The following is a 15450-nucleotide window of genomic DNA, read 5'->3' on the forward strand; positions in this document are numbered from 1 at the left end:
AAGGTTTAAACAAAGGTTTACATAACAAATATAAAAGAAGTTAATTTTAAAAATCTGGACCCCAAACATTAGTACAGAATTGCTAAGACAATATCTGATGTAGATGACACTGTCATATTGGCGGATCATGGCTTCCAAACTGTAATAAGTTGCTTTAATGAAGAGAGGCAACTATTGGAACTAGAGAAATAATATATAAAATACTAGAGTACAATTTAATGTAGAAGACATCGAATAGATCCGCAAATTTAAATATTTGGATACATGATAAATGAAAGATGTGATCCTGATCAGAAGGTAGGATGCATTGAACAAGACAGCACAACATTCTTAAAACTTCGAAAATTTCTTATCAACAAAAACTTGTTAGGTACATAATTATGAAATGTTACGGTCTGGTCTACTCTATTGTACAGAGTCGCTAAGAAATATAAGCCACTGAACAGGAATAAAAGACTTCCCAGAATTACAGAGAGCTCTAATCAATAGGTCAATTTGATAAGACGCCTAAGTGGGAATCTGAATGGCGATTCATTTTATGATACCAGTATCTCAATAAAATTAACCTTATTTGGGGTGTTCCTTTATAGTGTGCAATGCTCAGAATGCATTGACCAAATTTACTGAAGATTAAGGAACTAGATCTAAACTGGAATCGTCCTGGTAATGCAGTGTGCAACAAATCATATTTATAGGGATGCAGTTTCTTTGTCATACACGCAAATACTAATGACAGATAAGTGTAATAAGAGACCGTTCTATATTATCTCTTATTTTTTGCGTTTTTAGGGTTAAATCACCTGTTAACGGAGATCGTTGTGTATGTAGAATACCCAACTAATAATTTCATATTAGTGTTAATAAGTAAAGACTTTTTAAAGTGATAATTTCTTGTTTTGCATTTGCGGCAAAAGAGAGTTTTCATGTTTTTGGGTATGTTTGATAGACGGCACCTAATACACCGATAGCAAAGCGGCAATAAAAGCTATGCAATCCAGCAAAATAACATTCAAGTTAATTTTGGATACCAGGCATTAAACGTCATAATAAAGTGACGCTATTAAGGGTGGGAGTGGGGGTGACTAAACCCATTCAAAATCAGTAATCAAAAAATGGTCGGAATTTAAATTACAAGCAGACCTGCTAAGCTAAATGAGGAAGACCGTAAGAATAATGGTATATCTACAAAATATCTAAGAGCTGTCGAGTCTAATTAGAGAGACGAATGGAGATAAAGTTCTATTGCTATGGAGAGCGTCACAATGGATCCTTTGCGTCGCAGTGAAAAGAAGATTTCAAATTTGTCTCTTTTAAGAAATAAACTATATTTTTCTATTGTAACATTTGTCTCACTTTTCTATCTATGGCCTTTCTAGTTTAGATCGTTTTCACTGCTGTAGGTAGGCATAATAAAGAAGTAGTTAAGTGAAACTTTGACACGAGCGACATGTGAATAATCCCTTGAAACGCGAGCTTTTGTTTCTCTCAATTTATTATCATGTCTCTTTCGCGTGGCTGTTAATCTTGTTTCCGCTTTGTATCGAACTCACCCGCATTTGGGATTCAAATTTCAAACTTACCTGAAGCGTGACTTAAACACACGCTCAAGTGTACATTATGAAAACGGAAGAGTTTTTGGTTTTAATTCTTCGTGCTTCAATTCGGGCAGATTGTCACTGCTATTCCATCTACGTTCGCGTGGTGGCCTACAGTAAAAAAATTATCGAATTAAATCATTTTCCTGTTTAAATGATTTTAATAAGCGCCGTATTCAATAGCTAAAAAATTAGTCTCTCTGTTTGATTTTTACGGTTCGAAAAATTCGAAAAGATTAGTCTCACACTTCGTACGGCTGGCTGGCTTTTTTCATACTCCAGCGTGGCACGGGTGTTGTGGGATGACACCTTATTTCAGAATCTGTAAAGAACACCAAAAAAACGTAGGGCAAGAGTTTTTTCAATTCTGATACTTTAAAATATGTACACTTGTATTTTAGTGGACAATTAACTTTATTTTCCATAGAAGACCCTGCATATTAAGGCATTTTCGAATTCTTTGGAACTTTCTAGATATATTTTATATCAAAATAATCTGTGTTTCTTACATATTTTTGGGGTTGATTTGCTTGCAGGAGAGCATTGACCTTAGTGGTCTGCATTAATCGTTTAAAAATAAACCAAAACCAAGTGATCAAAGTCGTTAAAAGGCAATTTTCGTCGCCAAAGCCAATTTTTTTGGCAATAAAACAGTTTCCCATTGTTTCCCTTTATAAGAATGCCACGACAACGAAAAAAGTAAAAAAGAAAAACCTACCCACCTAACTTGACAATTTTTTATTGTTATGGTTTCGAAAAAAGGACTAAAAAATGGATAAAATATTAATTGTATACAAAACATTTTATTATTTAAAACAGTTACAAAAAAATATAAATTAAAATAATGTAAAAATGAGATATTTTGCAAAAAAAATTTGAACAGAATATATTTTCATTTTTTTGAAATTAAACAAATTAATTAACTACCAGAAATAAGATTTATAGGACTTATAAGAGTTATCGACAGTAAATAGTAACCCCAAATATATAAGCAAGGCTTTTAGTTTGAGAAATCGATAGATGCATTTAGACCTGCAAACCTCAGTTTTTATGCAAGATTAACAATTCAAAAGTAACAAAGTTGTTATTTGTTCACGAAAAAACACCACGTATATACCATCCCATTACAAAGGCATCACTCCGTACATAATCTTAACATGTGATTTAAGGGGACGCTAACATTGTTTCATATTTAAATAATCGATCAAACAAAAACTAAATTTCAAAATTAAGAAAACGCTTTAAAATTAATATTTTTCGAAAACCACGAATTAGAAAACAAATCTAGATAAATGTTTGTTAATTTTGTTTTTATTATTGTACTAGTATTTTGTCATTACGTTTTTTGGGAAGGATAATTATTATTATTATTATAATATAATTATAATTATAATTATAATTATTATTATTCTTTTTAATTTAGTTTCAAATTATTGGCGCACGATTTTCCAACGAGAGACATACTGTTATATTAATAGACTGGTGAAGCAACTAGAAAATTCTCCAGATCTCAGTGTCCAGGTTAATACTGTAACACCGAGAAGCAGACAGGGTATTGTTCAATACGCGGATAGAGTAAATTCTCACTCTGGAGTGATTTACATTTTTTTGCTCTTTAGAATCGTTATGATCACATTTCGGATTTCATTTTTTTCCAAATTGCTCAAACGAACAAAATTCAGCCAGGTTTATCTGAATAATCGGGGGTTTGGAAACAACGATAACTAAAATAAACAAAAACTTTAAAAGGAAAAAACACAATTTCTCAGAACCAAATATAATCATTTTAATCGAATTTAATCTCATTACTAACCATCCAGTACTTCGTACAAGTTGCTAGATCGTAATAACGAGAGTTCAATTTGAAACCTAATGGTTTCACTATTCAAAAATATATAACAGTTAGTTTAAAATATACCTGGATGAGGAGACAATATGGGCAAACCTATAGACTATATCAGGCAGTCCTCAATAGTCCGCACGGGTATGTTATAGAGCTATCGTCAGATTGCAACTACCTCGAACGTGCTCTATAAAGTAATCTGGCCAAGTAGAGAAAAGTTGGTTCAGAACCGGACTGGGATAGTGTTGGTTCACATACACTTCCAAGGAAAATGTGTCGGGGTCAACATCTATGAGGAACGTCCAAAAAACGGAAATGAAGATTGGCCCTGGTACGTATCCCAGTATGTTAAAAGAGTGCACGCGAACTCTGTGCAAGAATGCTCCTAGAACTCCCATAGAGAAACATAAATATTGTAATGGATAGTCAGGCAGCATTGAAGGTGCTTAAATCACGTCGAGGCTTCTCCAAAAACCGTAATTTTCGATGGTTTTAATGACCAGAAATCACAGAATTCCTAGAGTCAAAATTCTATCCGTTTAAGAGAGAACATAGTAGTGTCGAAATCATAACTAACTTTTTACAATAAACACACTCAAAATACTCTCGTATTTAAAGCTTTACCTCGCTTTTTTCAAAGATTTTACACAATGTCAAAATTTTCTACAGCTATAATACATTTAATATTACTTGCTATGTTTATATGGACCCAAATTGATTATACATGTTTATTCCTCAAAGTGTTCCAGTCCCCATGAACCGTTACATCGGACATGTTAGGTCGCTGGAGGGGATGGAGTGCTACGGTTACAAAAACAAAAAAATCATTTGTCTTCTATAAAATTTCTGTGAATTATTACTTAAAAAGGCCATAATTTTGGTGTTCATTTTTTATGGACCCGGTATCAAAAATCAGGGCGTTTGGATGAAGAACATTTCAAAACGCGATTCCTATTAAATATGTTTAGCATGAAAATAACATGAAGAGAGGAGAAATCTACAACCGCAAATTTTATTTCTCCATATTATCAACTAATGGTCCAATCTTCCTCTAAAAAAGTCGATAACTCAATTCTTGAAAGCACTTGTTAAAAAATCTTCGAAAGTTTTGTTGCACGGTTAAATTAGCCTGTTTCTCCGTTCTGTTCATTGAAACAAAATGCAAATTTTGTTGTGTAATGAAATGATCGACCTGCTGGTTTTTTAATTGAAACAATTTGTTTACGGGTAATTTGGGAAATCATTTCAATCGTTCACCCTTCTTTGAAGTAAGTGGCTTGACTATTTCAAGTTTGCATATTGGTCTTTTATTAGGTACTCAAAAACCATTTAGACGGTTTTGGCAAAATGTTAGGGGTACGGGTTTTTCTATTGTGTTAATGAAAATGAAATTATCTATTCCAGTGGCGTCCCAGATATTTTAGTATTTCCCATTACATTATTTAATCTGAAATCTCCAAAAAAAAATTTGCCACGGAAGTCTCTTAAATTGACTTAAACTTCTTAAGTATATTGTTTCTACGTATGCCGGGTGTTTAATTTTTCCTGGCCAGGCATAAACTTCCTTATTTTAAATTAATCAAATTTTTAAATGAGCAACGTGCTATACTGTTGGTAGATTTCTTATTTTTTTAATGGAACCCCATACATATTACTTAATAGTTACATCGGCTATTAAAAGACAGTTTCAACGACATATAATAACAGAGGTATAAAGTAACCATTTCGGAACCATTAAGAATCTGGTTGAATAATTAATTTATTTCATTTTATTCCCAAAAATCAAAAAAAGAAATCCAATATTATTTGCTTTTTTTTGTTGTTTTTCTCATATCCAGTCAAATAAACCTAAATTTATAAATACAATAATTTGGACAACCTGATGAGGATGATAGTCAATAATTCCGAATCCGTTAACTTAGATCCCCACTATTACATGTCACTATTATATTTAATTTAATTAGACGATGATTACATGATGATTGAAAAAAACATAATAAATTTAGAAAACGAAAAACGTGGCAACATTGAAGCATATTCTTCACGTAAGAATTTTATTTTCACCATGTATCACGTAATTTGGTATATATAAAAATTAAATAGTATTAAAAATATTCTCACTATGACAGGTTTCGTTTATGCAAAAAATATGTATTGTTGAACTAGTCATGGAATGTGTATCAATATATAAATAAGAAAATTGGCTAGAACAACTAAAACTGTCTAGACACTTTAGTATCAAACTTGTTTTTTTTATACCTTACCATCTCTCAGATCGTATAGTATTTTTTATAATCATTAAAACCAAATAGTATATTTCAGTAAGAATTATAAAATTAAATAAGGCAATTAAATATCGAGATTCCCCCCCCCCACAAATCTCAAAGTCATATAAATGAGTAAGACAATAATCCCCTTCATATAGCTGTCGTTTTCTATTTTAAAATTTGCTTCGTTTCTCTATCAAGCCGTGCCCATTGCAGTTTTGATTTATTCCATTGGTCACATATTTAACTAAAAATGTTTTCAGTATCCTGTTAACATTTAATGATAAAAACGGTAATGTCACAAAGGCAAAGGCGATATGTAAATAGGGATCCAACCTGGTGAAGGCCTCGCCCGATATATCAATTCACATTTCCATTCTACATAGTACAAAAATATTTTTTCTGTTTCCTTCATAGAGTTTCAAGTTTTATTCGTGTACGAAACATACTACAAAAACTTTATTTTTAAAGATAATCTCTTATTTCTTTTTGAGGACCTCCAAAAACCCCCCATTTTGAAACTTTAATCCTAAACTAAACACAGGGTTTCTGGTGGTCTAAACAAAGACAACATAATCGTCTCGAATTCCAGTTGGAACCCAATATTAAATTTAATAATCACGTTTTTTTCATAAGACCCTCGTGAAAGGCAAATGGTGGGGCGTGACTTACAACCAACAGTTGATTGATGTTTTGAACTTTTTCGATTCTGTTTAACGACATTTTTGCGGAAAACCGTTCGGCGACCCACATTTGGCATATGTAGGTACGCGCGCCGTTTTGAGGCTACACCAACCTGCGTTGACTTGAAATTTTTTTTTTCTGAGATTTACGGCTTCTTTGGTGGGCCCTACCACCTACTTTGATTACTTACGACGAATTAAAAAACCACGCCAAGAATTTATGGCTTATAATTTGTAAACCTGGTATGTAAGGATTCAAGTATTTTGACAAAAAAGGGACTGCATTTTCGAATAATATTTAATATTTAAAATCGTACCGCGCTATCTGCACTGCCGACTGATATCACGACAAAAAAAGTGGAAACACTCTATAACTTTCAATATATACCAAGAGTGCAATTACTTTTGTCTCTTTTAATTTTTTATTTAATTTATAGAGCAGGTTGGTGAAGCCAAAAATTCTAAACGAAACTTTCCCTCACTTGCAATGGAATTTAATGTAAGAAACTATTAATTATATCAGATAATCCAGATTTTACATAAATCACTTAACACTTAAAAATATTTTAAATATTTAAAAAACTATATTTTGAAAACATGTTAAAGCATAAACTAATAGAAAGAGAAAATGTGAGATTAGCAAATACATTTTAATAAAAATAAAATATTTTGGCTTTGCAATTTTTGTCAAAATCTTACCAATTGAAGCTGTAGTCGTATTTTGTGTGATAGTTAAGAGTCGTTTTTCAAAAATGAAGGCGTTTTTTTAACGAGATTTAAATATTTGCTAAAAACTTAAATTAAACAGGACAATTTATGCTGCAAGAAGTTAAAATTTTTAAATAAAGTACTCACTCTGTGATTATTTTAAGTGGAACGCAATAAAAATATGATACTATACCGAAAGTCAGCAGTTTTAAAGAAGATCGTAGTTTTATGGAAAGTCACAATGATTTGTGGAAAAATATTGTATTCAAGATTCGACTATCGGTTGAATGGGTAAGTTCAGTTAATTTTTGACGAATAACGGAAAAATATGCCACAATATTGGCTGTAACACTTAAAAATCAAAAGTTAATGTCTCACACCAAACTCGCGACACCCTACTACTAGCCTACCCTATTACTATATTTTAAAATATCTTAACAAACTATAAAATCTTTGTGTTAAACTTTTTTCTTTACTAGATTTCCAGATGGTAGTTTTATATGGAACGCAGTGAACCAAAGTAGTTCTGCCTTTGAACTATAGATTCACGGCATTAAACGAAAATTTCGAACCATTTCTTAATGCTTCCAAGAATCAATAAACACAATTGTCAAATCATAAACCTGAATTCTATAATTATAATGTATTTAGAGTCCGAATTTAGCAAAAATACCTCCCTTGGACTTCTGCTTTCACTCACATAAACTTTGTTTTACATTCCTTATAAATCGTAAAAATTCAATAGCCTGAAGTTTGAGACAAACAAAAGCGGGAGGTGATGACGTCACTGTACTCATTTCTGATATATCGGACCATAAAACATTCCTTTCATTTTAATTATTTTGACAGGGACGCAACACGTCGCAGTGGTGACGAAAATTAACGAAAATTTAAAATCCCTGACGCAAGGTTAAGAGTCGACCCAAGGAGAGTCAATTTTTGTTGCTCATATTGTAAACTCAATGTACACAATACAGCTTACGAAAAATGAATTAATCAAACACAATTTGAATTGATGCTTCGCAAGAGCAATTCTTGCAACATTGAATGCACAAAATAGGTAATATGCGACGGAATATTTGTTACTAACTTATTAAGTAAAATTAAGTACAAAGATTTTAAGGGCATATTTATTAGTCAGGATAACAAAGTTAAACAAAAAGGTCTTTTATTAGGTACTCAAAAACCATTTAGACGATTTTGGCAAAATGTTAGGGGTACGGGTTTTTCTATTGTGTTAATGAAAATGGAATTTTCTATTCCAGTGGCGTCCCAGATATTTATAGGTAAAATCATGGTACGCTGATTTTTTGAGAAAATAATTTTTTTTTTTTGAATGAAGCAATCAAAAATAAACAAAAAATTGTGCTTTCGTTTTTTGTATCAAGTTCCTAGTGTATCAAAATACTTGGACTTGTTATTGGACTTTCCCAAGTACTCCATTGCTTATTAATTACTCATACGGGATTTTACTTATTGTTGTTTAGTGATTGTAATTAAAATGAAATTATGAATTCCAGATTTTTGAGTTATTAATAAAAACACAGATTTTTTAATTTATTTTGGTATTCGATATTAAAAAAAAAACGCTTGTACGCAAACCTTACGTCGTAAGCTACGCCTGCAATGAATGACGACGGTGATTTTCAACATTTTATTTAGTGTTAATTATAATAAATAATAAATAAAAATAGACTTATTTTTGACTGTTAAATATGTTTTCAAAATCTTTGCATTGAATTTTGAAACATCTCGAATGTGGTGACCCATAGAAAATGTATCACAATTTGAAAGTAAAAGAATTGGAGGAAAACAAACACAATATTTTTTTTGAAGGGAACAACTGATAAATAGCATAAGTCTTCAGGGGGTCGTAATGAAATCTGAATTACAGTTATGATAGGGTCTCTAAATTTAAATTTAGCTAGGGAGATCTATTCAAATTCAATTGGTTATTAAGTAATAAATATGAACATCCAACTTCGTTAATCTCCATTGCTCCCAATAAGTTTATTTATGACATTTTGATGAACTATGTAAAATATCAAAATTGTACATTTCTGAATTTAAATGAATGGCCCATTTAAACCTGTAAACTCCGGATTTTTCAGTTTTTTGCGACTTAGTTTTATTGTTAGTTAAATAATTTGCTATACTGTTTTCAGTTTTAAAAGCAATCTTGAGATCGAATTTAGAGAGATATTTAAGTAGGGTAAATAGAGTTCATACTTATTTGAAACTATATTTACCCTGTATTTAAAATGTGGATCATGTCTAAATATTTACACTGGACAAAGAGGAAGAACATTCAACAAACGCATTAACGAACATAAGCAGAGCATATAATAGTAGAAGTTCGGATTCAAATTATGCCATTCATTTATTTAAATTCATAGATGCACAAGTTTGATAATAGTTTTCATATTTTACACAGTGCATCAAAAAGCCATAAACTAAAATCATTGAAAGCTATGAAGATTAACAAAGAGATAATCGAATTAATTACCTAGTGACCAATCGGGTTTGAATACATCCCCGTTGCTATATTTCAATTTAGAAACCCCACAATAACAATAATTAAGAATTCATTTCCAATAGATTCTCATCAAGTAAAAGCCACCTTAGTTCAACGCATAGTATTAAATTAGCTGTACATTTTGTCAATATAAAGCTAGGTCACCAGAGTTCTACAATATATTAGAATCGGGAGCAATGTCATATTTACGTTTAATGTAATTTTATTCAATCTGTAAAATTTTTCAATGTTTTGAGTTTTCATTAAAGCTGCGCGGATTGATAATTATTTTAGAGCTCACGTCATGGATTTTAAATTCGAAATACGTTTCAAGCTGGAGCTTTTGGTAAACGCGACACACAACTGACAATACCTAAATAAAAACTCTAGATATCGCCTAAGGAGAAACAAAAATCTATAGCGCGTTAATCGGTAACAGCAAATTACTCTAACAGTTAAAATCTTCTATACAACGATATTTTAAAAACGAAACAAAAAAGTTTTACAACACGTGGAGGTTCTCACACGATTTTGATTTGCTATCTCTCGCCCAAACTTTGCCTAGCAAACTCCGGACTTTTAAACTGGCGGACGTTCTGCTGCCGCGATACTTCTTGGGAGAATTCTGTGCGCTTCCCGCCGTGGGAGTTCCGGTTCCGGACGCGGGCGATTTGTTCCGGTTGAGATTTTTCTTCGACGTGCTCCGTTTGCGAAACAGGTCGCGCGATCTCTCGGGATTCTCGAGTTTTAGCCGGATCTGCGTCAGAATGCCAACAAGAAGCTCATCGACGTTGTGGTTGATGCCGACAGATGTCTCTATATATTTGCAGTCATACGCTGTGGCCATCGATTTCCCTTCTGTAAACAAGATAACGTTAATTTATTCCACGGTTTTTTGAAAGAACGGGTTTTTTTCACGTCTTTCATTGATTATGAAAGTTTTCAATTCAATTTTCCTGTTTTTATTTGATTTTTTGATTTTTCATGTTCATTTTATTTCTTAATATAAAAAGTTAAAAATGGTAAAAGGACACGGTGTTCGAATTAAGCGGTCGTTTCTAGAATCTCCTCATTCTTTGAGAGTAAATGAAACCAAAAACATGTCAAACTTTGTCAAAATAAATGCTAACATCCTATGTCTTGATTTTTGGTAGAAAATTTGAAATAACAAGATAACCGTTGGAAATAGGGAGAGGTAGAGCCAGTAGATGTAGAACTAAATATTTTATCACGATTTGTAATAATGTACAAGGTGTCGCCGTATTTGAAAACACGAAGTTTTGCACCTTTGAAAATGAATGGTAAATTTTGGATACCCCCTGTACGTGAAAATTAATTGTCAATATCAGTTGCGAAATGACGGTTCTTTTGTATTCGTGTATCATACAGGAGTTTATTGTGCACACGTGCATTGGTCAAAATGATGTTAAATCTATGAAACCTATGATGACATTTTTTCAGAAATCCAAAAATTTAATAATGGAGCGGGTGTTTCCTTAAAAATAAGGAAGTTAGGTGCTATAAGATACCTTTTATCCTAGAAACAATTTTTATACAATTAATATTCGCATTGCTGTAGCAGCAAAATATGATAAATTCCATTATTTGACGGGTATTTGATTATACTGATCAAGATAGGGTAGTCATTATTTTTACTGATTCCGGAGAAGTGATTACCCATGCAGTTTCCACATCATACGGCCGTTATAGATACAGAGCAAACATTATAAACAGTGACTGCCCTTCGCAAGTTACCTAGATGTTACTGGAAATTTAAATAATTCATTTAATAAAGCCCGGGAAGTTTAGTACAAGAACTGGAAGAATTATCCCCGGATATTATGCACAATGGTAAAAGTCTAGTAAGGAAAATTTATCTTAATATTTCCCTAGAAGTAAACTATTTGTGCAAACCAGTTTTTCGATATGTCAGCATTAAAAATACTCAAAATGCACCTGCGCGACCATTTCAAAAGTTAATTTCAACCAGTAAAAACTACCACCATATTAAATTTGATACTCTAAAATCTGGGTAGGACAGAGTTCCATTCAATTGGTCAGTCTATGAACGGGACGTTTAAGATTCATTTTATACTCGACAGTGATAGAAATCCCATGTTTGCAGCATCTAACGACATTTTGTGAACAAAATTATAATCATAAGGTTGCTTCATGACTATAAGCCGCAAATTAAAGAAGTTGTTTCCGGTAAAGAAAATATTTATATGAATTTGCGAAGTGAATAATACCGTTTCTAATGACGATAGTTATAAAAATTATTGATACAACAATATGTAAGAATCATTAACTCCACCAACGTGTCCGATTCACCCAAATGTATAGTAGCAAAGAAAAATTTATTTTTTCTTATGGGCCCCTTAAATGCTGATTTGAAAAATCTATAAAAATTTCGCATCATTCTGTATACATAAAAATTATACTCTGCCCCTTTTGAATACACTTTGTTTTTCATAATGCATCGCCCGCTACCTCGCCCATATTTATATCAGCTACAAAGGGTATTTCAATTTCCATCTTTGTTTGAGGCTGTTATTTTCATGAGTGTTGCCTAAAGTACAGTAAAACAGAAGAACAAAAGCGGAAGAAGAAAGAAATAAAAGGAAGAGGAAGGGTATCAAGGGCAAAAGTTAGAAAAGCTGAACAACAACAATATCCTAGTGACTGAGATACCGATACTCATATCACCTCCACGACATTTTGATGAATATTTAGCTCGAATGGATAAAGAACAAAATAGTTCTCCAAATGAAGAAGACAAAAAAATTATGAGGAAAATAATGGTACTTGCATAGTTTATGGGGGTGAATATCGTCTAAGTATTCAGGACTAAGATTAGGATTAGGTTTAGGATTCATTGCCTTCTTTTTTGCATTAAGTGCTTTTGCAATATTATTTCTAAGTTGGAAAGTACTTCACAACCTGTTTTTCTAAACTTATGTATCGCCATCATAGCCATAGTCATCCATAATAAAGGAAATTCTCCATGAAATGGGCCTTTTTCTAAAATAAAGTTAAAACGATTTTTGTGGAAAAGTAAATTTAGGAACGTTGCGACCATGATATAACGAAGCATTTTCAATGGAAGAAAAAAACTAATTTGGCGGCCATTGTAGCCCGTCTACATTCATCAACTAGGCAGAAATTAAAAACGTTAGAATCCCGTTTCCTATCACGAGATCTAAAGTTCCCTGATGAGTAACCAAAAAAAGGGCACGCGGGGAATTCACTTTTGTTTCGTTCCCGGAATAAGGAAACAACAATAAAGCTTACTACTGCCGCGTGACTTTTCGTTCTTTTAGGCTTGGCGAAACCTTTTTGCATTTCAATTAGGACTTGGCAACAAAACCTTCGGGATTATAACATTCCTTGGGGTTTTAAACCATTCCTTTGGTCAAATTGCAATTTGATAGATAAAACTGCGCGACGAGGAATCTGATTCGGTTCGTCAATTTTAACGAAGTATCAATTTCAGTTAAAGGTGCGTAATTACTAGATAAGTTCATTAATCAATCAACTTACTTGCAAGTTAGGTTTCAGATTATTTTATGTGGTTTTTTATTCGGAGCGACCAATCGATCTATTTCGGCAGGCTTACAATTTTATACTTCTCCCATCAAGTTCAAATCTCAAGCTAGAGCTACTTTTGAGCACCGATTTTATGCATATGATGTTTTAAGTTGTATTGTCCTTTATACTATTAATGTCTTCGAATGGAACAGTCCTGTGATAATCATAGTACAATATTTTAAGGTTAATTATATTTGAAATGATCAATCAACCGCTTATGGTGAGTTTATACAAAAAATTGTCAACTAAGAATTAAAAACTGGCAACTAGGAAACTTCGGCTTCGGTCCATACTAATCAATTAGCAATTGAATTGATATTGAAGGGGCAGTTTTTTAAGAAATTGTGACATGAGAATACGAGTTCTATTTATGTATTGTTTTTTATTGATTAAATTAATATTTAAGGTTTGTTTTCACATTACTTTAAAGCTTGTTTGGGATGTTAGAAGTGTTTGAAGTGTTAGGATGTTGATGAGTTTGAACCTTGTTTCAATCCATTAATCTCTTGTTCTCTGACATCTCCGATTCTTTTAGAAGAAGGAATAAGACCAAAGAACCAGGAACTTTTGGAAAAAATCGAGCTCCAGTTTAATACGACTTAACAAGAAATTAGTAAATATATATCTAGGCAGAAAGTTAAAGAAATACTAATAAACGTTTTAGGATTTGAATTCACACTTTCACTTTGACTTTCGTTGAATTTCAGCATAACGGGAATATGTGTAATTCCTAACTGTTGTTGATTTCAGAAGTAACAATCAAGAAATATAACCTAGCTTTTCTTCTTCACTCGATTACTAAAAATTAAAAAAGCTGCGATCTTCCCTGAATACTGTATTTTTAATAAAACTAGAGCTGATTGCTGATAAATATTTTCTAAGATCGTGTAAAAAGTTGATACTTTTCACACTACTTACCCGGCAAGAAGTTTTACTTTACGAGTGCAAAAATTGCTTTCACATTTCATCGATTCATTCATGAGCTCGATATAACAGTGCAAAAAATGTTTTTATATTTAATTATTTCGCCTTGTCTCATTTTAAATTTAAACTTTATAAATAATAATTTTGAGTTTATTAATACATTTTTAACATAAAAAATCTGGAATGAAGTATAAACACATTCCGTAACTAGATATATACTCAGTCAGCTCTCTGCGAATGCAAGTATGTTGTGCTTTCCTGTTGTCAATTCATTCTCCGGTTTTTATAGGTCACTTTTTATTATATACACCAATATATTTATAGCGGACGGTAATTTTATTACTGTAGTATATACTAAATTGTATTCAAGAAAAGCTTCCAAGGCAGAAAGTCTATCAAAATTATTTCGTAAAAAATACGACCACAAAACCATGTTGTATTAGTCTATAACAGTCACCTGAACGAGGAATGTATTTAAAATCCCCTTATTCCCTTCACAGCGGAAAGAAGTTCCGCATTTACGTGGCTTAATACCGTTAATATAATATCGATGACAGGCTATATAACACAATCTAATGGCAACACACTCAGAGGCAATATCCTCGATCTACCCCTTTGAATACCTGTATCTAATGTCATTATAATATTAATACAATTATCCTGCATTTTGATATAACTTGATTAGACGTGGAATGTTCGGAATTTAATATAGATTATCGATTTCCTGACACCGTCGCATCGTGTAAGAGATTAATTTATTGAGTAAGTTCAAATCAAAATATTTGAGTATAACTTATATTATAAATTTGCATATCAAATTAATTTACAAAAGTAGACACGGTTTGGATTTTCCCTCCGGGTATGAAAATTTCGGTTGGAAACTTTATTCAGTGATTTATCTAAAGTTTCATCAAAAGTTGCATTGAACTGGCTAAAACATATATAAATTATTTATTAATCGATAGCAGTTATTTAACATTTGTCATATTATAATGGCTAGAGAGACATCTGTATGTATCCTTTCGAAGACATGATTTAAATTGAAAGGCAAAAGTTTTCTAGTTATCCTTATCTTAGGGTGGACATTTAGTTTCTTCGCAAGCTCCAATTGCAGCTAAACAAAAATACAGCAATAGCAAAGTGTGGGATTTAAATCTGCAATATTAAAAAAACCGTATACCACATTATCTTCCATCCCGATTGAAGCGATCTGGTCCCCAAATGCGCAATCGGTTCATACCAAAACAAAGAACTAAAGGGCAATATAAGGAAACTTGTTTTTTTCTGGTGTGTTGTATTATGTTTTATGTAGTTAGGTATATGTACG

General features: G+C 32.2%; 1 protein-coding gene across 3 annotated transcripts in view; it reads right to left on the bottom strand.

The window, feature by feature from the left end:
• Positions 1-5813: 5813 nt before the first annotated feature.
• Positions 5814-15450, bottom strand: part of LOC132695749 (uncharacterized) — a 257921-nt gene continuing 248284 nt past the window's right edge. For 2 of the 3 annotated variants that reach the window (XM_060660205.1, XM_060660212.1), the window contains exon 11: positions 5814-10469. In XM_060660205.1, coding sequence (XP_060516188.1) covers positions 10114-10469 — 356 coding nt within the window. In that variant the 3' untranslated portion in view covers positions 5814-10113. The remainder of the gene's footprint in view (positions 10470-15450) is intronic. The other variant, XM_060660217.1, reaches the window with a different exon arrangement.

Source organism: Cylas formicarius, unplaced genomic scaffold (genome assembly GCF_029955315.1).
Source record: "Cylas formicarius isolate icCylForm1 unplaced genomic scaffold, icCylForm1.1 PGA_scaffold_10__41_contigs__length_53128322, whole genome shotgun sequence".
NCBI classification, from domain to species: Eukaryota; Metazoa; Arthropoda; class Insecta; order Coleoptera; family Brentidae; genus Cylas; species Cylas formicarius.